General features: G+C 40.3%; 1 protein-coding gene across 3 annotated transcripts in view; it reads left to right on the top strand.

Moving 5' to 3' along the window:
- The first annotated feature begins 1,614 nt into the window (after positions 1-1,614).
- Positions 1,615-25,237, top strand: part of ABCC8 (ATP binding cassette subfamily C member 8) — a 73,328-nt gene continuing 49,705 nt past the window's right edge. Inside the window, exons 1-8 of one of the 3 annotated variants that reach the window (XR_013182718.1) lie at positions 1,615-1,913; positions 3,202-3,343; positions 5,987-6,108; positions 11,859-12,025; positions 13,330-13,572; positions 14,426-14,614; positions 19,475-19,639; positions 21,624-21,779. Coding sequence is in view for 2 of the 3 variants with exons in the window: in XM_054634622.2 (XP_054490597.2) it covers positions 1,718-1,913; positions 3,202-3,343; positions 5,987-6,108; positions 11,859-12,025; positions 13,330-13,572; positions 14,426-14,614; positions 19,475-19,639; positions 21,624-21,779 (1,380 nt within the window). In the remaining variant the exon portion in view is untranslated. Of the gene's footprint in view, positions 1,914-2,186; positions 2,408-3,201; positions 3,344-5,986; positions 6,109-11,858; positions 12,026-13,329; positions 13,573-14,425; positions 14,615-19,474; positions 19,640-21,623; positions 21,780-25,237 lie in introns of those variants that run through there. The other 2 variants (XM_054634622.2, XM_077179868.1) reach the window with 2 other exon arrangements.

The raw sequence follows: 25,237 nt of genomic DNA, 5'->3' as shown, positions 1-25,237 counted from the left end.
TTTTGCAATCCAGGCTATGTCTGAAAATCATTGGAAAGATAAATTTCAAATTCAAAACCATCGAGTTTCCCGACTTTTTTGTTTGAGATAGACATTTTTTAAATGTTGTGATCAGCACCTTGTAGGTTCAGAAAACATGCAGAGATTGGGCATGTGAGCTCAGTTCTTGGATTTCTTCAGAGAAAACTTTAATTTCTGTGTAAAATTCTCTGGCCACGGTTATTTCTTCTTCAAATCTTAACCATGATTTCAGCCTCCAGAGTGTAAACTGCCAAGAGTTCATTGTTGCTCTTTGTTCATGGTAACACAGAGATCTTGTGTCACTTGGGGACTCAGGAAATGCTAAAATATAAATTACTTTTAAATTATCTGCATATAAACTGCTCATACTGTTTATTAAATAACAATTAGGGTAGCAGAGCTGAGCTTGACCAGAAGCTCAAATGAATGCTGGATTCCATCCAAAACTTAAAATAATTATAGTCTTTCCAGCGTGGGTGTAACTTTCACATTTGAGAATACATATACACAGGATTTGGCTTGGGGTTTGTCTTTTAATTTTTATTCTCAACCACACTGCTGTAGCTCCAAAAGACCATATATAGGAAATAACGTTCCATGCAGAGAATTGCTTTTTCTTTGCTCCTGTCCAACAACAAGATCAATAAAAGTAGCATGACAAAAGTAATTTTCAGGTCTATTAGTGAAGCTGTCTGTCCTAGAAATTGAATGTTATGTTGAAGGAAGAAGGAAATTTTTCATTTATGGGTTCATTTCCCTTAGAGGCATTTAGCCAACTTGTAGCTTTTGCATTTTGAAGAGTGAAGCCTGGATATGTGGACTCTTTTTGTTGAGTTGTTGATTATTTCATGGCTACACACCAGAGATATTTGAATCTTGGACACTGATTCAGCCTGTGCTGGGAAGTGTGTGCCAGGTGCAGATTTCTGATGCACATCACATTTTACTATCCAGTGCTATTCCCTAGCAGAGAGATATTTGATTAGAGTTTTTGTTTGGCACTGGCTCAGTTGAGCCTAACTTCCACTCAAGAAAAAAAGGAGTTGGAAATGTTGATTGGTAGATTACTTTGGTGTACATAAAAATGCTTGGGGAGTGATTTGGAGCCCACTCAAATTAATGATCTGATTCTCAGGCAGTCTTGGTGGAGGGGGAAAAACAGGGTTTAACTCATTTTAGGGGTAAAAAAAGGTAAGTCACAAACACAACAGCTGTTCAGGATGTAATGTTGAGGTCTCCTTTGGGAGGAAGGCATGGCTGAATACGTGACTTAATCTAATAATATCTTTATCACAGTCGAGAAAAAAGCAAAAGCCGACAAGGTTGAAAGAACACACTTTCCGTAATCTGTAATTCCTGTCATCACTAATTTAGTTGGATATTTCATGTTCTGTCATGTTAGCGATGCATAAAGCGCTCAATACCGATCCCGAGAGCCCTGGAACCCGGGTCTGATGCTCTGGGGTACCGAGGGCTGTCACGGTGCGCTCGCACCGGTCCCAGCCGCGTCAGCGGAGGGACGTCCCGCCCCCGTCCCCGCCGAGCGCTCCCCCAGCGCGGCGCTCGGGGCTGTTCGGGGGCGGTGCCGGGGCGGAGCGGGGCCGGGGCGGGCGGAGCGCGGGGCCGGGGCCGCGGCCGGGGCCGCCGCCGCTCCCGGCAGGTGCGGGCAGAGCCGCGGCCGCGCCGGCCCCGCCTGATGTGCGCGGAGGCGGAGGCGGCGCCCGGCTGCGCGCAGGGTCCCGCCATGGCCCTGGCGTTCTGCGGCGACGAGGGCAACTCCACCGCCTACAACGTGGACCACGGCGTGCTCAACAACGGCTGCTTCGTGGATGCGCTCAACGTGGTGCCGCACGTCTTCTTGCTCTTCATCACCTTCCCCATCCTCTTCATCGGTGCGTGCCTGCGGTTCTCCCTTCCCCTGTCCGCCTGTGCCTCTCCTATTTGCCCTCCTTTTCCTTCTGCCTCTCTACCCCCGGTGCTGCTTTGCCGCGTCCCCGCGCCCGGCTTTGTCTCGCCGTGGGTTTCCCTCCCCCGCGCGTGTGCCGCGTTCCCCCCGCCCGCCTGGCCTCCCCTTGCCGTGTCCCCCGGCCTGGCCCTGCCCCCGTGCCGCGCGGGGAGGCTGCGCCGCTCCTGGGATGCGCTGCGAGCTGCGGGATGCTCCGGCGGCCGCCTCTCCCCGGGCAGCCCCCGCACCGCCCGCTGTCCGCCCGGGCTGCGGGGCCCGTCTCCGTCTGTCGGGGCAGCCCGCGGGGCTCCCCGCAGGTGAAACCCCCTGCGCAGGCAGGGCAGGAACGGGTGATGTTGGAAGAGACCGCAGGATTTGCCCTGCCGGTACAGGGCAAGGAGCAGAAATAAATGTGCTATTAAAGCCCAGGAAACCTGACAAGTAAGTGCTGCGTTATGAAGTATCACCCCCAGCAATTACTGCGGGGTCACAGCCGCCTGGCAGCCCCCCCTGATTACAGGTCCTGCCCCGCTGGCTTCTGCGGTACCTGAGGCGGGTACCGCGATTTAATGTCACGAGCCCGGCGGGACCGGTAGGTGGCCCGGTGGTTCAGCGCACGGGGCTGTCACTGCTCCGGATGCCCTCGTCCAAAGCCCGGAGCGGCCCGCGGAGAGCCACGGCACGGGTTGGAGTAACGCTCGCTCCTGGGGATGGGAAAAGGTCCGGTGGGGAAATAGCAGCCAGCACGACTGTGAAAACGGGATCAGCTGCTTAGGGTTCCCTGCGTCTATCTGGAATCTCTCAGTATTGCTAATTTTTAGCAAGATAAAATTTCACACCTTATCCTTTTTATTTTTAAAAGAATTAAAGGGAAAATAAGTTGTGCATTTATTAGAGTGTTTGTGTGTATTTGTCAAAACGTTAATTTGTTGTTCATTTAAGCTGTGAATAGATTTTAAAATGTTTAGTGCATGTTATTTCTTGATAGTAAGTTGCTACAAGTATAGGAATTTAAGGCTGTGTCCTGTCTGAATTATTGATTTTATTCCATATGAAGTGAGACAGTGAGAGCACAGTTCTGATGATAATCAAATGCATGTGTGTTTAACAACACAGCTGTGTCAATGTTGGTATGCAAGGTTGTTACATATATGGTGTGGGGTTTTTTTGTAAGCAGGAACTTTGTGTGTCACTCTTGTAAAGAAAGCTCTCTATAATTCTCCTTTCTCTTTTAGGATGGGGAAGTCAGAGTTCCAAAGTACATATACATCATAGCACATGGCTTCATTTTCCTGGCCACAATTTACGCTGGATACTGACTTTTATCCTCTTGTTTGTGCTGGTGTGTGAAATTGCAGAGGGCATAGTGTCTGATGGGTAAGTGTTTGTCTGCCTTCTCCTGGTAGCACTGAGCAGTTTAAAGGTTTCAGGGCAGATATTTCCTCCTTGTCCAAGTCCTCATCTAAATGATATTCCTTGTGGTTATGAACATATAATCTGTTTTCTTAGTGGTTAACCTACCAACCTTGTATCAGAAATTCCACAGACCTTGCCAAGTGATGTACACAGGCACAACTGACCTTAATCATTTTTAGTTCAGCTTAATGACACTATCTTTCCAAAGAGTAATCATAGATAAATCCTGATGATTCAAGCAGATGGTGACATTTTCATGATATGTTTTATGTCCAAGGACCCAATCCCACAGTCGTTACTTAGGAGGAACTCCCATGTACACAGTAGGTCACACCATTCACCCCCAAACTGAGTTCTTTTCATCTAAATAAGAGGAATGAATCTGCTGGGCTTAAGTCACACCCCACAGGGTTTCTTCTGGTGACTGTGCACTATATCTCCTATGTTACTCGGAGCAGAGCAGCTGATATTATGTGAGCATGAACTATCATCCTTTATGCAGCTTAGGATGTCACTAAACAGAAATCTGTGGAAAAAAAAATATTTCAAGTGAAACAAGTGGTATAGGAGAGTGATTTATTATGGAGAAGCTAATTATATAACAATGAATATGATCTCTTTCTACGAAGAGAGGCATGATTTTTCGTGATCATTATGAATTTGAACCCAAGGATTATGAAATGGAAGTTCCTAATTAAATAGGACAAAAACTCCCTGATTAGCCATCTATATAACAAGTATCCACCAACCAGTGTGAAATGCACTGCAGACTTCTGGTGTAGAAAATGATATCATCATTATTATTATAACTTCTCTTAAACCTATATAAATAGGATGTTTCTCGCTGCCAGTTTTTTTTAAAGGAATTTTTCTCTTGCTTATTCAGAGTTATCAGAGTGTGGGATGCTCAGAGCAAAATCTCCTGCTTTGAGTTTTCTCCTTTATTTTTCTCGTTAGCAATGCCTCTCATTATGTTTATTTGCTATTTAACTTGACTCAGAACACTGCTGTTAAGTAATAGGTGTCACCTGATGAGAATCAAAGCTCGGAGCTCTGCTGGGGGAGTGCCAACCCACAGTCGTGCTTCCCGAGCACTCAGCAGGCTGGTGAGGGCTCCAGTGAATAGAGCAGAGTTTTGATATTCATCAGCTTTCTAAGAACCAAAATGGATTGTGCTGGTGAGTTCTTTTGGCAGCAACTGGGTGCTAAAGGCTTTGGCATCTCAGCAACAGAAGCGGCCTATTGGAGGTACAGTTATATAGGGGAATTCCAGCAACTGTGGAATAAATAGATTTTAAAAAGCCTCCCACTGCTGCAGTGTTACCTACTGAAGCTTAGGCTGTCTGAAGAAATCTGTTCTTGTTGGGTTTTTTTATCCTTGCTGAGAATTCAGACCTGGTGTACATAACCTCCTGGCATTACTATGAATTTCAGAGGATCTTTTCTCATTTTGATGTATTGACATCCAGCTATTGTCAGCAAGAGGAATTTAGTGTTCATGACAGGCTGTGAGCATGGCTTCAGCCAGCTCTGCAGAGTTCACCGCAGTCATCATTGAGGGAAGGCTCTCCTTTCTAGAGCAGAAATGCAGGAAATGGTTGTCCTGAGCTCCTATGGTTCTGCTAGACATTTGTGATGTTCTGCTCTCAGGAATGTGATGTTCTGTGATATCTTTCATCTCCCTCCCAGCACAGCTCTTCTTGTGTCTCCAAACTCCACAAAAGTACTGTTTGATGCAGCAAGAAGAAATCCATTCAGAGGACACGGTGTCAATTTTCCTAAATGTTTATGTCCTGAAGTCATCTTGGTGTCTCCTTCTGGTGAAGCTGGCTGGGAGACAGAGGAAATTGTAGCCCTTGATAGCTTAGGGCATTAGATTCTTTTTGTGAAAGAAACAAAAGGGGAGAGGGAAGGAAGAGAAAATGGGTAGGAAGAAGGAGGAGGAGAAAACATATTTCTATTGAATGCTGCACAAACACACAACATTGCCCAACAATTCCAATATTCCCAAAGGGCTGTATTTGACAGGACCCCTTCTGCTGCTACCTGAAACAAAGCATCTGCAGAGTTTTGCTTTATAGGACAAAGACCATAAGAGTGCATGATTCTGTTATAGGGGGTTTTTTGTTGGCTTGCAGTCACTGAAGACAGACCTCAGTGTAAGTAAATCCTGTGCTGTGGTGCTGTTCCTTCTTTGAAACTGAAAAAAATGAAACACTTGCACAAAATGCTTCTGTAGAAAATCTTGAACTGTGCTGTCAGTTGGTCTTATCTGCATATTTTGATGGACAGCTCCCAAACTAGTTTAGCTTAAATTAACTTTTCTCATTTTGTAGATGAGCTGCTTGTCCTAATTTAAACAAGTGTTCCAATGATTTCAGTAGGAAATAGGAGTACACACCTTTCATTTTCAGCACAGGGGAGGAATTTGAAATCCAACTGTGTGATTTAGGAGCAGAAATTCAATTAAAACTTGGAGGGGTTTGCATCCATAAGTCATTCTAGAAAATCCTACATCATAGCAAGATACTGTTCATGAATTAAAAGGGAAACATTTAAATAGCTGAGAGGTTTGACTTTAACAGATATTTTTTTGTTTTGAAGGGTTTCTGAATCCCGCCACTTACACCTGTACATGCCAGCTGGAATGGCATTCCTGGCAGCCATCACATCCGTTGTCTATTACCACAATATTGAAACATCCAACTTCCCCAAACTCTTAATAGGTATGTCTCAAAATCTATGCACCTGGAAGTGTGGCTGTGGTGCTGTGTCTTTTTTCCTTGGTGAAAGGTCACTGCAGTCTTCTATGACCAAAGCTACCCTTCTGTGTATGCTCAAACATTTCATTCTTTTTAATGCTTTTAACTTCTAATAATAGTCTGTGTAATGTTCTCAGGGATTCAATGAGCCAAAGACTTCTCTAGGAAAAACTGCTTTTGTGGAAAAAGTAGCGTGGGAAATTGTTAACTCTAAATCCAAACCCCCTTGTCAGCCTGTTGTGTGGAGGCATGATGCAAGAATGAAGAAATCTTGGTGTGCGTGGTCTGTTGAAATATGCAAGGAGCTAAGCAATGACATCCCTGACTTTCAGGCATGAATATATTACTCTGCCTGCTTGCTCTTGCTTCATGTTCCTAAAACTCCCTTTGAAAACTGCTTTAAGGCCTTTTGAATGGAAAATGCTATGAATGAGAACTACCTAGTTTACTCTGTATTTTGCCAGATTGTGAATAAACTGTAGCTGTAGAAAATCCACTGCTTCTGGTGGTCATGCAGTTGTTCATGTGTTCTCATCTGTTTAGTTAGACTGCAGGCTGGGGATGGCTACATGTTTAGTCACATCCTGTCACCTGTTATTTCTTTGGTTCTGGCTCATCAAATTTTGTTTGAGCTGGATTTCTGTATCAATAGATCCTGCTAAAGTTTGTCTTGTGTATCAAAGTTTTGTTCTAGTTTTTGTCAGGTGGGGAAAAGTCAGTAATAAGTAGATTTGAGAAAGCTTTTACATATTGAAGATTATTTTGATTTACATGTTGGGGTAAGTGAGAGTCCTGTTCTGCGGAAATAGGCTGTAACTCCTGAAAAAAAATTCCTCTCCAAAGACTTAGATTTCTGTCCAGGCTTAGCAACCTTTATGTCTTCTCCTTTGGGACTGCTTTTCTTCCTCTACCTTTCTTTTAAGTAGGATCTTTTTTATCCTTTAAGAACAGGTGAGGTCATTTAGTTGCTTTTTAAATAATCAACAAAGTATTTTTAATGCTTTCTCACAGGAAGACATTATGTCTCAGGAAGCATTGCTAGCCTGTTACTGTTGCCTGTAAAGCAAGCAGTGGTTTTTGTGGTTTTGTTTTTTAGGTTGTTTTGTTGTTTGGGCTTTTTGTTGTTATTTCAGATGTATAATACAATGTTAAATAATTTAGTGTCACCGCCACATTCCTGCTGTTAAGTCTTTGAGAAGGGTAGCAAAGTTACAGCTGGTAGTTGATTACCCATTTTTGCATAATTCCTGCTCAGTAGAGATTTCTTTTTTATGATAATGTGTTTCAGTGTTTAGAGTGCTGATGCTGGATAAACTCTGGACAATACTTGAATACTAAAAAGTTGTGCCAACAAATACCAACACTTAAGTATTATGGATGAATTTTAATTTTGCAAGAATTTCCAAGGAATAGACTCTCTCAGAAAATCTGGTCCTAATAGCTCTTAGATGAAAAAGAAACTCAGACCATCACAGTCTTTCCCACTTAGTGTCTGATTTGAATTTTAGTCCAAAATCTTCACAAGCTGATGGTCTTTGATTTTTATTTTATTTTTCTTTTGTTTTTCTTTTATTTGTCCTAAGACAGACATTTCTGGAAGTCTCTATCCTTTGTTCCTAACTGCACAAACTGGGAGGATTGTTAGTTATCTTTCAATCTTAATTGCAACTACTCAGTATTGACATCTGGGACCAGACAATGAGCATTTTATGCAAGTGAGCCCAGTATGGATAGTTAAATTATACCTTTACTCACCTGTAAACCCACTAGAGTGCAGTGTGGTCATGAAGCAGCTTTGCTTTAGAGCCTCATTTTATGAGGTAAATGAGGACCAGGAGGGAAAGCTAAAGCTGGTGATAAGCTTTTTGCTGGGTGTATGGGAAACTGGGCTCATACAGAAGAGATGTAATGTTGCAAACACACAGAGCAAAGTAGAAGAGCTGATGTGACATCTTGCTGCTTCTGAGCATCAGTGAATTTCCAGCAAACTGCAGGGCATCATCTGCCTCAGCTGCAGGATGAATGCTCACAGCTGCAAAGAGTTGGTAGCTGCTTAAAACAAAGACTAACAGAGGCCTTATCCAAAAACTCTTAAACCCAGCACGGGAACTCTGACTGATGCAGTGCAGTGGAGCCTTAAAGGTCTGATCATTAATTCTGAACAGGGTGAAATTTTCCAATCCCATGAAATTCTGAGATATGTTGTTTCTTAAAGATGCTTTTCACTCTGTACCTCGAAGAAACCAAATCCATTTGTGGCTCTTCACGAGCAAGTGAGAGGCAGATACCATGACAGATGTGGGGATTAGTGTGTTTCCTTGGGTATGCAAATGGAGGATTCAGAGTTCCTCTGTTGATCCTAACCCTGCCTTTCAGCTTTAGCCCAGGCACTTGGCTATTTTGAAGTAGTAATTCTTAGTATTTCTTATCAAAAAACATTGACAAGGTTTGGAATATTTATTCACTGAAGCTAATAATTGAGTTCATGAATGCAGTTGAGTGACCCAACTATTGGAGCACCTAGATCTGGTCTGAAAGTGTTCTTTTTCTGTATGATTTTGGTCTCTAATTATATTTCAACAAATGTAGCTGTTCCCATGTAGTGCTGTTTACCAGGGCACTCTCATAATAATACTAATTTTGATGCTATTTACACCACATGGTTGCATAACATTTGTACAGTTAAGCAGGACTCATTTTAGAATAGTTTTCAGACTGGATTGGAAAATCTGCTGCTTTCTCAACGTTTAAAATACATGACTGAATGATAGCATCTGATTCCACTATTTTTAAAGTTAGTTTCTTTGTTTTAAAGATAAATAAAACTCAAAAATTAATAGTGGGAGAAAACTATGAGATAACAACAGGACTTTGAGGTGTTAATCTGAAATGGGTGGTAGTGTGGGAACACATAAATTTTTTCATTTTAGAAAATTGTCCTTTTTTTTAAACTAATCTTAATTATATGACTACTGTTACAGTATATGCCACAGCATATGTCACAGTTGATATGGCCACAATACACAGTGTCACCATACAATTTCAGAAAGCTTCAACCCATACAGAGTCACATCACTTCAGAAGGCTGCAAGCATCTGCTCTCTCTGGTTCTTTAGCCCAATCTTTTATACCCCTCACATTCATGCATTTCACCTGTGTGCCCTCTGTTCCCTTTGGTGATTGGTCAGTGCACCTGGGCACTCCAGGTCTCATTACCTTCAATATTATCCACCTGTCCTGCACAGCTGTAGCCCAACCATAAGGTTCTGCTGCAGCCCCACTCCCAATTACCACAAACTGTGTGCCTACACCTTACTACTACTAGACAGGGATCTATTTTTCTGATTCAACATTTTTGTTCCTTTGCATTGTAGTTGTTTCCCTCGGAATTGGTTTATTCTCTAAAATGAAATTTCTTGCATAAAAATATTGCTTAGTACAAAAAAATTTCTCTCCAAACAGGCACAGGTTAATTAATAAATCCCATCCAGTTAAATGTGTGGCTTTTTTGATTGGGCATAATTCAATAAAGGTGTAGAAGAGTTTGAGCTGCACATTGCCTTATTTTTCAGAGGTGTGGCCCAGGTGAGAATCTACATCCTGGTGGTGTGGGTTGAGGTATCTTACATGGTCCAAGAAAAAGCAAGCTCGTTCAGGCATGTAGAATAGGTCTAAAGCAATCCAGTAAATGCCTTTGTGGTCTGATCACTTTGCAGTTCAGGCCAGTTTAAGTTCTCAGAGATAATTTCTAAAAACTCTCAGCCAAAATGTACTCACCAGCCAGATGATAAAAACATCATCTATAAGGAACAGAGCTACAATTGCATTTTCCAAGGAGCCTTGAGTGGCCTGTGAGCATTCTCCAGATCAGATTAGATACACTTGTATTCAAAAGTGAAAAGCCAACTAAATTCAAATGCTTCTAAGGAAGTGTGACTTTTGAATGTTGTGTTTGGCACTTTATAATACTTCTTAGATAAAAGATAAATTAACATTATAACAATAGTAATAAAGGGTCATATGGACTGTTATTTAAGCCCTGAATAGGAAAATGGCTCTGCTAGTTCTTATTTATAATTCCAAGACACACATAAATGCCTGTTGGCTTGGTTGCTTTTTTGGAAGTCCTCCACTGGTGGATATTTCCAGTGTACAATGTTTAAGTCCCTTTTATTCCAAGAGGGATGTGTTCTCAGCCTGTTGTTGGAAGAAGGAAACAAAACAAGGCTTAACAGATAAAGGTGGTTAAGAGTAGAACAGCATGGAATGTAGTTCTTGGATGAAGTGAGACTTTATAGTCAGAAGTACTGCAAATAGGGAGGGATAGTGCCTCAAAGGAAGGAAGCAGTCTGAAACAGGATGAGATGCAATCTAAGTTGGGAAGATGGTAGGAAGCCTCACATAAAAAATGCTAAAGTTTTACAAGAAAAATTTGGTAAGTACATCTAATATATCTTTAAAACCCTCTCCAACCATCGGCCACTGAAGTGCAGTGTGCAAATACTGACTACTCAGTGTTATCCTCTTATGAACAGGCCTCTTAATTTTAGAGGAAGAGAGGCTCCCTTGGCAAATGTCCTAATGCACAGTGTTCCTGTACTGTTCCATTCACTGTCCTCATTAAAAGAAGAGGTTTTAACTTGATTTCTGTAGAAGCAGGACTGGCAGTCCTAAATCTCACATGGATTCTCCACATTGAATTTAGCTTTGCTTGGAAGGGTAGCCCCAGAGCACATCTCCAGAGAGCTTTCTGGTGCCTCAGCATAGCTGGAACACCACCAATTCTTTGAAATTTATGGAACTTCCTGATGATTATCTATATTTAAGCTAGACTTAGAGTTGCTAATGCCTTGGTTGAAGTCTTCTTTCTGTGGTGTTTCAGCAAGACACTTGGAAAGCACATCCAAGCTTTTCTTGGCAGTTAGAGCTCATTCCATCTGTTGCACCATGGCAGATACAGCAGCAATGAAAGGTTTATTTAAAAGAATATAACCCTGGAAGGCATTTCCTTAGGACTAGGGAACAGGACCTGGCTTATGGTGTAATGAATGGTATGGGGTGTGCTTCCAAGCCACCAGAGCTTATTCCATGGATTATTTAGCTGCAGCTGATGGTAGGATGTGCACCTTGAGACAAGAGGTTTCATAGAACACTAAAAAGTGAAAGTTGTATTCCATGAATGCCAGAATATCCTTCCTTGATGTGACTGTTTTATCTACATTGTGAATTACATAAATGGAATTTTTGTTGAATGATAGCGCAGCAGCAGTTTGGACAAAGTATTTTAATACCTGTTCCTGATGCATCCCAGAGATTCACAGGGAATTTTCCTTCAAGCCACATTCATAGCAGTCTTGTAGCATTAACCAAATCTGAAGAACATTATTCACAGGCACCTTCACTTTTGGAGCAACAGCATCCCTTGAGCTGATCATGTGGACACAGTTTTACAGCAGATGAAATTTCCTTCAGCAGACTTCACTTGGTGAAACTTATGAGATCTCACTAAATCTAATAGAAAAGGCATTAGAAACTAACATTATCTTACTATTTTAATGTTTTTGGAATTAAATTAGGGTTCTGTTTGACATGAGAAAGGCAATTCTCTGGTTTTATATGTTCTGTTTAATTCTTCTTTAATTATATTTTATGATGCCTTTGTATATTTTTGCAACCATGGAGCTGGTTAATTTGTTTGGGTCTTTTCTCTACAGCATTGCTGTTCTACTGGACTTTAGCTTTCATAACTAAAACCATCAAATTTGTGAAGTTCTGTGATAATGGGGTTGGATTTTCTCAGCTTCGATTTTGCCTCACGGGACTCTTGGTTGTTCTTTATGGAATGCTACTAGCTGTAGAAATCAATGTCATCAGGGTGAGGGTAAGTAACTATGCTAGAAGTCTCCTTCTGTGGTTTTTATTGGTTGTTTTTTGGGTTATTGGTATTTTTTTAATCCCTTTTCTAGGTAGTTGGTGTAAAATGTGTTTCAGGAGAATGAAAAATCCAGTTAGAAATTTGGCTATTTGACTGTCAAGGGTTAATAGTATTTTACTAGACCAGATGAATGTGTAATTTCAAAAAATACCAGACTCTGTTGTTGATAATTTAAGATCAATTTCATCTGTTCGAGTTTGCTGTAATTTTTTAAATTATTCTGTTTCAGTCATGAGAGCCAAGTATTTCTGATGCAAGAGAAGACTGGTAGAAAGGAATTGTCTGCTCTATCAGAGAATATCTTAGACACTCAAATAGCATCTCTCATTTTCCAGGAGACAATCACAATAAGTGATTTATTTGGGCTACTAGGGTTCCTTCCATCTATATTTGTTTTTTCCTCTGCAGTGTCTGCAGTCATAATCTAAACTGAGACTTTGGAGACTGCTGGATACATAAATTCCAAAGTTCCCTTCAGCTGGCACTCACCAACTCTGCACACAAATTAAATTTAGGAGGGAAAGAAATATTCCCATGTAATTTTTTTTTGCTGCAGCACCAGTAGCTCCATGTTCTGAGCTAACAAATGTGAAGAAGTGTGGTGTGGGAGATGAATCCTAGTGATAACCTCAGGGCTGTGCTTTAGCTCCTGTGTCCCATGTCGTGCTGCTGGACTGTCCTGTTTAAATAATTGCGGGGTGGGGGGTGGGGTGTCTCTTCTGACATGTCTCAAGTGAAAGGACAAGAGGAGATGGTCTTAAGTAGCACCACAGAGGTTCAGATTAGTGTTATTAGAAAAAAATTTTCACTGAAACAGGTGGCAGGCACTGGAATAAGTTGCCCAGGGAGGTGATGGAGTCACCACATCTGGAAATATTCCAGAGGTGTCTGGAGATATGGTGTAGGGGTGATTAGGGTGGTTCTGGCTTGGTGGTTGTACTGGATGATCTTGAAGGTCTCCCAGCCATGATGATCTGTTTCTATAAGGTGGTTTGGGGTTTTTTTCCCCTGCAAGTATGCAAATTTTTGCACCATAAGCAGAGTCATAGTGAATGATAAGAATTACTTATTTCTAGACTGGATGCCTCTGATTATCCTCAGTACCTGAGGACACTGGATTGCTGTATTGGTTGTACTTGAATGTCTTTTAAGAAACCAAGACTGATTCATTGATTATCTGCAATATCCTTATCTATTCTTTGTGCACTTATATTTTCTACACATTCTGCTGGCATTTTTCTGGATTTCAGAGATATGTTTTCTTCAAAACTCCTAAAGAAGTTAAACCTCCTGAGGATCTCCAGGATCTTGGTGTGCGATTCCTGCAGCCCTTTGTGAATCTGTTATCCAAAGGAACATACTGGTGGATGAACACATTCATCAAGACTGCCCATAAAAAACCAATAGACTTGAAAACCATAGGCAAGCTTCCCATTGCTATGAGAGCTCTGACCAATTACATTCGCCTTAATGAGGCCTTTGAAGCACAGAAGGTACGCAAAGCATGGAATTATGTCTGTTTGCTTACTCAGAGCTTGTGTTTTTCATTACTTTTTATCATATAAGCATGACACGAAGAGATATAAACAGATATGATGCAAATGAAGGATTCATTGGCATGGCAGTCCATATACCAAGAGACCACATTCTCAGTTGTACTTCGTACAAATAATGAAGTTTCTCTAATCAAACATGCATGTCAAACACATTACTGGTTAAATGTGGGTAAAATGTGTACAGCCTCTATTTTGATGTGGAAAGTAATCATGGATTGTGTTCACTGAACACCATTATTCCTCCTAATAAGACCCTGGAAACATTCAATTACACAGTCTGTATTAATTATGCCTTGCAGGGCTATTTTTTTTTTCCATGTTATTTCAGTTACAGTTTGTCCATAGGAGGGTTTAAGGCTGAAACTATCTCAGTCCAAATTAATATTCACTCCTCAGTGGAAGCTGAGTGTGTACAGGATTCTAAGAGAACTTGTTTGCATCCTGCCTAAAAAGTGTATGCTTCCAGTCTCTGTGTTCACCAGAGAACAAAAACCTGTCACTTCCCTCCCTCTTTTTTTTCCTTCCTCAGCAGGCCACAAACAACACACTTATTTGATCCCTATTAAGGGTAGGAAAGAAATTATGGTTCCTTTTGTGGAGAGAAGTGCAAATTATTGCTTTGTTCTGACTCTACAAAAAGAAACAATAGTTGTAGTTCCTCTGCTTTCTACCTGAGAGATTACAAATGGTTGTCAATGAATTAAAGCAGTGATAAGAATACCAAGTATTTATCAGACCTGAGGATAATGTATAACATAATTCTTACGAATTTTAATTTAATTCTGACCAGAACAAAAGATCATCATCTCCCCAAGGATCCAGGTCCATTTGGCGCGCTCTCTGCTGTGCTTTTGGAAGACCCTTACTCCTGAGCAGCACGTTCCGTATTCTGGCTGACTTGCTTGGATTCGCTGGGCCGCTCTGCATTTCGGGGATTGTTCACAACGTTGGAAAAGGAAATAACACCATCCGCCCACAGGTACTGTCAAAATGTCACCAAAAGAGAGGAGTCCAAAAACAGATGCTGTGACTCTGTTTTGTTTGTCCTCAGGAAGGAAAGCAACTCTGCTGTGTTTGTGAGCGCTGGCAGTGCCAGTGTGAATGTGCTGCCTGATACCCACCCTTGTACTGTGATGGAGGGTGTCCGGTGCAGGGCAGCAAAGGTGATTAAGGGACTGGAGCATCTCTTGCAAGGACAGGCTGAGGGAGCTGGACCTGTTCAGCCTCTAGAAGTGACTGGGAGGGGACATCATCAATTTATATAAATATCCAAAGGGAGGATCTCAAGAAGATGGAGCCAGGCTCTGCTTGGTGCCGCCAAGCAATAATAGGACAAGAGCCCATGGCAGGAAAGATGCACAGGAAGTTCCACCTGAACATGAGGAAAAACTTCTTTACAGTGTGGGTGACTGAGCACTTGAACAGGTTGTCCAGAGAGGTTGTGCAATCTCCCTCCCTGGAGATACTCAAGAGCAGTTGGGATGCAGTCCTGTGCCATGTGCTCCATGTGCTCAGGGATGACTCTACTGGAGCAGAGAGATTGGACTAGATAATCTCCAGTGGTCCCTTCCAACCTGATCCACTCTGTGATTCTTTTGGGGCAAAATATGTGAGCCATGCATCTGGTCAGCCTTGTATTCTGGAAAATAACCTCATTCAAGAGAACACTGAAGCATATCCAGAATCTCATCAATATCATAAGGAATTTAGGTGCAGTCTTGAGTAGAGATTGAATCAAGTCTGTGACTGAGTGCTTTCCAGAAAGGAAAAGTGTGTTTTTAATAGGCTTGGCTTTTCATTTCTAAAAATGAGGGATGTCTAAGAGGATTAAAGCAGAGTTTTTTCATCATCATAAAATGCCAAGTAATTTAACTGTGACCAAGCATTCCCTCTAGTGCCTTTGGGGAGGTTAGTTTTGAAAGATCAACTGAAACATATTTTTAGAGGATGTATTTAAATGAATGCTCTCCAAGAGGAAGCAGACATATTTCTTGATTAACTAAAAACAAAAATGTAACTCAGGAAGGATCTTTTCATTATAAGGTGAGGTCACTCAGGCTGGATTTCTATGAGATAGATCAGTTTATTTCTGCAGCTCACTTAGTGTCTGATATAAGACTTTTTCTAAAGTCTGTTGACACTAATGGAAATATACCCATCCATTTAAGTACTCTTTGGATTAGATCCACTGTAAATATTGAAGTCCATCAGCTGCAGTGCAGAAAATTTAACAAAGGCCTCAGGCTAAAATTAACTGTTTGTCCATTTTGCAACCCTTATCCTAATATTTGGAAACTTTATTACAGTGAGTAGGTTCAGTGGAAACCAGTTAAAGCAGGAAATGAGAAAATTAAGACTACACTACTATGTTGCAGCAAAGTACTGTGGAAGCTCTTGAGCTCTGCTTTTCAGTAATTTGTTTGGGACTGTTTCAGCTGAAATTGTGATTTGATATAATTTACAGATTGTCCTATTTAATTTTCCTCTAAAATTGTCAGCTACTGCTTCTCTGTGAAAAAGAAAAGGTTCAGGTCTAGTCCTGATAGGCCCTTAGCAGATTTTCACCAGCCTAGACTCCTCACTCACTAGCTGAGCAGTACCTCACTGTTGTCATGGACATCAATTTGGGATCACCTAACAGCCATATTCACTGATGGTCATAGTCCACAGGTGGCACTTAAGGGTGTATTTTAACTCTGCTTATGTTTTCCTTATGTTTCCTTATGTTTTGACATTGTTGGGTTTTTTTCTGGTAAGCGTCTAACTACATTTAAGTTTGAAAATTGCTTTTGCTGGGTGAGATGAAATAGCTTTCCAATGAAGAGCTTCTATTCAAACTCTCTGGAAGCAGACTGGGGTGTTCAGGAGGGCTCCCATGTATGTTCACATACCGAGCCAACTTGGTCTGTTTTGGAAGAAAATACACCAGTTCTACTGCTAGGAATGCTATATCCCTGCTTGTAATGAGTCAAAAGAGGAAAACCTTGCCGTATCCTTTGCCCCTGTGAGCCTCACAGGTGTGAGAAACAAGCTTTCTAAAATGCTGTCATATGAAGGTGATGATAAGTGGGGCAAACAGTGTTTGTGCTTGGTGTGCTGCTGAGTTTCAGGGCACTGGAAAGAGTTGCCACACAGTGGGACAGAATCAGATAAGTAACAGAAGTTGTGAGTGCAATGGAGGGTGATTTTACCCATCTCCTACCCAGCTACATCTTAAATATTTAGATTGAGATATTTTAATGAGTCAACTGTATCTTTCAAAGAGAAATTCTCTTTGTGAAACTGAAGGCAAAGAGATAGAATAATTGCTCTGTTCCTCATGTCCTTTGTGACAGATATAACCCACCATGGAGCTGTAACTCAGATCACATGGGTGTCACAGGCAGTATTAACTGCTCAAGTTAGTGCTGTAGTTAGTCAGAGCACAACAGTGTCTTAAATTCTGTCATGCTCTTCATGTTTATTTATAACTACAGTATCAATATTTATGGCCACCCCAGAACATTCCTATGACACAGATTTCTCTGAGCGTTAATCATTTCACACTGAAGAAGAGACTGACAGAATGATAACCTTTATCATTTGTTGCTAGCATCTTCCACATTGCAGTGTTAGAATTAGCAGTTCCAGTATTAGGAGTGGCTGCTGACAGAACATATTCAGAGATGCAGCAATCTCATTATTTAAAAAGCTCTAGAAGTCATAGGGCCCAGCATAGCAAAAAGCCCAGTATTGACACTAAGATTGTTTGAGTCTAGAGTCTTTATGCATTTAAATGGCAGCTTTTTGCTCAGCCTTTCACTGGTTAGAGCAACTTTTAAGAATTGGTGTTACCCTGAAGTTGTCAGGAAGGTGGGACACTGAATATTCCCAAAGCCATTTCTGAAAAGAAAACATCTAATTGTTTCTGTCAACTATTTCTGTCTCAAACAAGGTTATTTGCCTTCTATGTGATAGGTTCAGGAAGTGTTCAGATATTTCTGTGTTTCCTGCAGGCTGACAAGAGTGTGTAGAACCTGTTGTAGCTTAAACACAGATATGCTCACTAAGCCATAATGGCCTGATAATGCATCTGAGGCTTGGCAAACATCTTGCTATCAGCAAGTGTGTGATCTTTATGGATGTATGTTTGTCCTCTTATTCTCTCAAGGGAGTATTAGAAGGAAGGATGAGAATATTCATCTCACTTTCCCTCCTTGTCTCTTATATAATGTTTTGATGGGAATCAGTGCTGCACCGGAATCTCATTGCTAGACAAGCATGATTTGACAAACATAGTTGTGGGAAAAAAGTATTCTTTTACATACAGTAAAAAGTGGTATTAGCTGCAGAGATTAGCAGTACTAGCCAGATGTGTATGGAGGACAGCACTAAAAACCTGAACTTGTAAGGCTGTAAATAATCTGGAAGAGAAACTCATTTTTAGTGTACTAGAAACTATGGGTAATATAAAATGCTGCTGTAGCCTATGAATTGCTATGGGATAAGTAATAAATTAGGGCTTTAAAATCCCTTCAGGGTGCAAATAGGTAAAATAGCAGTTAAACATCTCTTTATCTGAACTATACTGGCTGGCATGTACTGTAATTGTTCAGAGTTTTACAGTTAATACAGATTTTAAAATCTTTCTCCTTTTACATTCCTTGTCATTTCTGCTCCTCTTTTCTTCTTTGCTTTATATCTCTGGCACTACTTGGACACTTTTTTGGTTCATTTGGCTGGTTATTTTTTTCCTGGGCTGATTTTCTTATCTCAATGATTTGAATTGGCTCAGGAAGAAATCCAGTTAGCTCCCCAGCTAGTGCACAGTAAGCAACAGAAGTGTGCAGGTTGGAGCAACCAGGGTATAAATAAGAGTAGGGAGAAGTTTGTTCCTTTTCCAGCTGGCTCAGCCAAAAGAACAGCTTAAAAACCTAAATTCTGCCTCTGTATGAACTTGACATATGGGGTTTTTATGAAGTTAACTGCAAGGTGCAGATCAGATCTAATAAAATGTACAGACACTGAGAATTTGTGAAATGTAGCTGATTAAGTGTTATAGCACTTGTGAAAACTTCAACAGCAAAGAAACTATGTAGGCAAGAAAAAATGTGCTGAGCAAGGGATACAGCAGGAATGTTAAATGCAAGAAGCCTTCTGAAAGGGAATAGAAGGATTCATCTTCCTAAGTTTGCCTTTAATGGAAGCCCAATCCAGCAATCAAAGTTTTGAAGGAGCCAAGAGGAAAAGGAGGAAGATGGAGACATTTTAGTTACAGAAGGCTTCTCATGGTGATCCAGCCTCTCAACTTGTTGTGGCACCAAAGATGTCAGCTTGTTAAATATAATCTGAAATAAATGCACTGTTTTCCCATTGAGCTGTAGGCATGCATCAAAATGCACTTTGATGATCTCATGAGCTTGTCAGAAGGTAATGACCATATATAAAAGTGAACAAGATTCTGCAGGCCAAAATAATTTGCATGGTTCCAGGAGTTTTGTGGTTTTTGCCAGTTCTGAAGGTCATTTTTAGTGTTCAGTAACCTGAGGTGTTAAAATTAAGAGAGTAATTTTTCCCAAAGGATGTTCCTTTTAGATGATGGGCAGTGCACATTTTTTAATAAATGACCATATGGAGTGTCCTAGAGTTTTGGAAGGATATCAGAAATCCTATAAACATCATTTTGCATTTGAGTGAAGCTTACAGAGTTGGCATGTTATGAGACTGTTTCAAGTGATTAAACTGTGAAGTTTCAGACAAGGTTGGGAGCACTTTCAAAGTAATAAACTTTGATTATCTCTGCTTATTAATTATGCAAATTGCCATTGCACCTGATTTTTAACTTTCTTTCTTTTTGCAGATTAAAATTCTTGGTGTTTTCTTTATTTCATCACAAGAGTTCCTGTCCAATGCTTATGTTTTGGCTGTACTCTTATTTTTTGCCCTTCTATTGCAAAGAACATTTCTGCAAGCATCATACTATGTTGCTATTGAAACAGGAATCAACTTGAGAGGTGCAATACAGGTACCCAATATATTACTAATTAACCTTTTCACACCCTCATAAACAAGTAGTTGTAAATATAAATTATATAGTTGTTGAATTCTGAAATGCTTCTCTGCTGAAATGTATTGAATGTACCATTGCTGTTAGAAATTGTGTTAGCCCTCAGTTGCTTCTGTTGCATCTTACTTTGATGACTCTATATAAATATTTATTTTCAATATCCAATTCTGTATTTCTTCTTACCTTCAAGCAAAAATTCGCTGACAGTAAAACTGAATGTAACCTATGAAGTAATTTAGGTGTGACCTGCATCTCTCCCATCTCAAAGGCATTTTTTGGTAATGTCACATCCAATGCAAATAAAACATCCTTAAAATGTATTGTAAATAAATTTTGGACAGAAGGATAGGCTGTATTCCCAATGCATGAGCAGTGTTTTATTCCAGGGGTCGTGCCACAAAATCTGCCAGGTATGGTGGAGTCTGTAAGCACTGAACAAAAGTCAGATTGCAAAAATGGGGTCTCTAATTGTTATATAGCTGACAACTACAGATCAAAGTTTGATGTAGCATACAAAGCTCTGTGCCTGGAAATGAGAGAATTTGGTGTAAGATTACAGTGTGGGATTGCCAAAGGCACTGACTGAAACCTACCCTGTGACAGCATGAAATCCAGGCTTAGTGTAACTTATAGGTTACATTATTTATCCCCTGAGCTGCATAGATCCTGTGGGGAGTCTCCATGATGGATGGATGCTTTCAATAGCAGCTTAATTGTTTAATTCTCTTTTGATCTTACACTTGGAAGCACTTGTCAGCTGACAGACTTCTGGTTTCCATCCATTGGTTTTGCCTGACTAGACTGAAGTAGAAAAATTCTACAGGAAAAAAAAATTTGACCCGCAAGTACAAAAAAAAACAAAACAAAAAAAACCAACCAAACAAAAAGAATTTGACTTGTATGACTTGTATCAAGTGGAAGAGCTGCAAATGACTGAAAAATACAAGGACCAAAGCAAGTGCAATAGGGGAATAGTTGGAAAAGAGTGCTAAATAAATTTTTTTAAGAAAAGCTTTGTATTTGCTGTTCTGCATATTGGAAGTCTAGATAATGCCAGTTGGACTAGTCAAATTGGAAAATTTTTAGTCATCATTCTAAGCAGCAGATCAGTGTTAATGGCAGTTTCCCTGCCAATATTTTTATACTTTTCTTCTATGTTTTTTTCTTTAAATCTTTTCTCTCCTCCTGTCCTGTGTAAATCTGCCACTGTTCAGTGTTCCCTATTTGATTTTTGCCAAACTAGCTGGTAAAAGTGTGTTTTCATTATTCTGTATTGTGTTATTTTTATACCTGGTGCCTGATTCTGCACTGAGGCAACTGCTTAATTCAGTACAGAATTGTACCTGAGACATTCACTGTCTGTGAATTAAACTGTGTAATGGAACTGAGTTCTCTAAGCAAAATGTAGCCATGTTGTCAGCCAGGAACATTGTGCTGAGGTTGGATGGGTCCTGAATCAATTGCCAGAGAAAAAGAACAAAGATTATAATACATGAAGGATTATATGTTGAATCTAATAATATCTTAGTGTTAGTTACAGGAAGGGCACTCTGTGGAGATGCTGGAGGTGTAAATCAATAAAAGAGTGAAACCTTTACTGCCCAAAAATACCCAAGAACCACATTAGCTTGATTAACTATGAAGTTGCTAATGTGTTCTTGGGCATTTTTGGGCAGTAAAGGTTTCATTCTCTCATTGATGCACAGGGATGCAAAAAGGGAGTGCTTAGACAACTACAATGCAGGTAACAGCATTGTGCTTTGTGTCAGCAAAGATGAGTAGCTTTAAATTTTATGAAATAACATAAAAGGCCAAACTTTATTCTTTTCACTCAAGTTACTGGAAATATTGTTCACCCTCAATGTGCTGGGCCTGGGGTTTAGATGGAGCTAGAAATCTCATATTATTTCTGTATGCTAGTACCTTTTGATCTCTCTTCCAGACAAAAATATACAATAAAATTATGCAGCTTTCAACTTCTAACATGTCTATGGGGGAGATGACAGCAGGCCAGATCTGTAACCTGGTTGCCATAGACACAAATCAGCTGATGTGGTTCTTCTTCCTCTGCCCTAACCTTTGGGCTATGCCAGTACAGGTAAGGTGAATAAATGTCCTATTTTTCTTAATGCTTGGCAGTCTGTAGTGGTTCATTGCATGCGAGTTTTATCAAACTAGGGGTATTAAAGAAGTTAAAGAATAACCTGAAATAAAATTTCAAGCTATTAACATTTAGAAATATTGTCTGTAATAGATTCCACATCTGTGACTGGACTTTAGGTATTTATGATTGTATTAGGATCTTGGCTGCTGTCAAAAATGCTTTGCATTCATAACAAGAATTTATAGGGTGCAGCAAGTTGCAGTGCATTCATTTATTACATCAGGGAAGTTAACTGGAAGATATTGCAATCATTTGTCTTCTGAATCCCAGCAGAAGCAAGAGCAGTAGCATAAATATGATTACATAGAGATGATCCTTTGGACATGCCTTGAAACTATTGCTGCTTTTTGGATGAAAAACTCCACAGTTTGTCTTTGTCTCAAAGGATTTTTTTTTTGTTAGAACATATTTGTTATGCAAAATGGTTTTCCTGCTTTATCCTCTGGTGTCTTTGGCCTCCTGTATCTAAACAGCAGTCTGATCCCTTTGATCTCCTTTCCCACTTGGATCACCCTATACTTCTATTTAAGAATTTCATGAAAATTGACAGTAAAGCATGAAGTTTCATCTGATACTCAGTGCCCTGCAAGTCTTCCTGCTTTCTTCCACACCCAACCTTTGCTGGGTGTGCTTTTTGTTGTTCAGTGATAGCAGTAAATACAAACAGAAGAGGCAGTAGAGTTTAAATTCTCTTTTTGGCGAATTTGGTATTTTCTAGATGTATAATTTCGTTTCAAAAACATGATGAAAACTCCATTGTGTTCATGTCACAAAGGCAGTCTGGTTCCAGCACCACACAGAGGCTGATTTTGCTGGTGTGTAAGTCAGAAACCTGCAAGTAATCTATCCAGCAGCTTTGCATTTTGCATTGCTTGCCCTTGCCCAAAAATTAAATGGTTTTCATGAGGCTGTATATGGACACCAAATGGCAGATTGTATTTCAAGGCAGCTTATAATGTGGTTTTAGGGGTGTTGCTTAGGAGTTTGTGTCCATTACCATCTTATACAAATGATTTGTCTTAATCTCTGAAAAAACTCTTGCTAGCTCCATGAGACTTGTGCAAAGCCTCAGATCAGGATAGTGAGCATATTAAGGTGTGAACAATCAGCAGTTTACTGACTGATGTCTTCTGTTAACTGTGCTTTCTACATGTGTGAGATGTGTAAAACCATGCCTGTTAAAATATTAAAATTTAAGGTGATTGTGGCCATATTTATGTCACTGTGTGGTTGCCTTCATGCAGTGTGAATGCATTTTTCTCCTCCAACAGAGTTACTCCTGCACAAGAGGTATGGACTAGTTTTTCTGATCTGCTCTGGAGGAACTTATATGGCAGTTTAAAACATTTGCTTTCTAGAATTAAGGGAGGGTGATGGATATAGTAATTATCATACAGAATTTTTCAGAAAGCAACTTGACTTATTTTTTGGCATGGTTTCCCTGAAATTATGGATGGAGGATGAAAAATAGGAACCAGATTATTTTAAAGTGGGGACGTAAAAAGTGATCAAGGAGTATGCCCTAATATTGATGTCTAATTGCAAAAAAGAAGATAATTATAATGAAAATAAATTGAGAGGAAATATCCTATTAGATATGGTCACATATTGGCACTTTGTTGGTAATAATTTGGATGTCAGGGTATTTTCATTCCTTTTATGGGAAGTGCAATAAGAAGTCAGTGATTGTAGACTACTAAAATGATATTGCTGAAAAGCTATGGAGAGTCAAGAAGAGTCCACCCCCTTAATGATAATGTCTAGGGTATCAATTATTATAGACAAACTATGTACAAGCTATCAATTTCATGTACACTTACTTTCTGAGACCTCTCTGGCAGCTCAGTGTAGAGTGCTTTAGTGCAACTGAGAATTAATCCAATTCCATTGCATATTCTGTAACAACATTTTGCTCTAATGGGCCAGAAGTCACAGACCCATAAAGACTTCCTGACAGTCTGTAGAAAATAAAATTATATTTGGATTAGAATTCCTGCTGTGATGCTCCTGGCCAGATGAGAACGATCAGTGCTGGAGTGTGCTCCTGTTTTGTGGGTCGTGCACTCCTTGCCAAAATCAGTGAGTCACATTGGCCACAAAGGCTTCTTCAGGAGGTTTTTCCATAGCTTTCATTCAGTACCTTGTTTTAGGAGGCAGTGAAAACAATTACTGGCTGCTTGAAAGATGGCTAATACTACATTGCACAAACTCTGTTATTATTTAAAACAGGTTTTTAATTGTTTTGTAGCTCTTAGTCTAGCAATCAACATTTCAGCATCTGCTGTAGATTTTAAATAACCATTCATGACAAGGTAGGTTTCTATACAGTCCAGATAATTTGAGCCCCATCTTTGCTCTGACTGGAGTCAATGGGAGCTTTATCATTGCCTTGAGTTACTGTTTGAATGCTATTGGAATCCATGAGAAGAGGCCCAGGGATGCCAGTCAGTTGAAAGATGCCCTCAGTAGGTTTGGCTGAAACCCTGGGAGCAAAATTAGGCCTTATAAAGGCCTTCTCCCCATGCCTCCATTTGATAAATACCCTTGTTTGATTTCATTGTGATTATTAAAAAAAATCCTGTATTCTCATATCTCTGGCTCATTGGTAGGTACAAGCTTACACTTGTAATGAAAGGACATTTGTCTCTTTCAGAACTGCCCACAAAGCAGTTTCTGGCTGCAAGTACTGGCCATCCTTCAATAAATAATCAAGACAAAATAACCAGAGCTATTGGCGAGCTTTTCGCTCCTGATATTTATCTCTGGCAGAGAAGAGCTTTGGGATTTTGATGAAAGAGAAGCAGTGTTTCATTACACAGACTTTTTTTTAAATATGATTTTTGCCTTCTCAGGAATATTGATGAGAGCCCTCCCATCTGCCAGATACTGTCCCCCAGAGCTCAGATGTTATCTGTGTACTCTTTATTCTTGATTCCGTACTTTGTGATGTGATATAGAATTATGTTCGATAAGATTTCAGCTCTTATCAGATACAATTCTTCCCTTTTTTTTTTTTCCATACATGCTGAAGGTATTTCAAAAGTTTGTCTGTATTATCACATTATAAAGAAGATGAAAATGGGATCATTTTTAACCTATTGGAAACATGGGATTTTTATTGCCAAGACTGAGCCTCTCGGTAGCTAGGATGAGGGTTGGAAAAGCAGCTGTGAGCTAGCAACTCCCTCAGGATCCAGCTGGGATAGCTTTCTCCTTGTCTATGGGAGAAGCTGATGCTCTTTTTAGAACCAGGTGGTCCCATAATGTTCTTGACAGTCAACCAGAAGGCTGGCAAAGGAGGAAAATGGAGTCAGTGTTCTGCAGTGGCTTCTCACTGTTCAGTGCTTTCCTGTGTTTTGAGTGCCCACAGCATCTGCCCATGATGAAGCAGT

The sequence above is a fragment of the Agelaius phoeniceus genome, chromosome 6 (assembly GCF_051311805.1).
Source record: "Agelaius phoeniceus isolate bAgePho1 chromosome 6, bAgePho1.hap1, whole genome shotgun sequence".
NCBI lineage: Eukaryota > Metazoa > Chordata > Aves > Passeriformes > Icteridae > Agelaius > Agelaius phoeniceus.
This window is presented reverse-complemented; position numbering and strand designations above follow the sequence as displayed.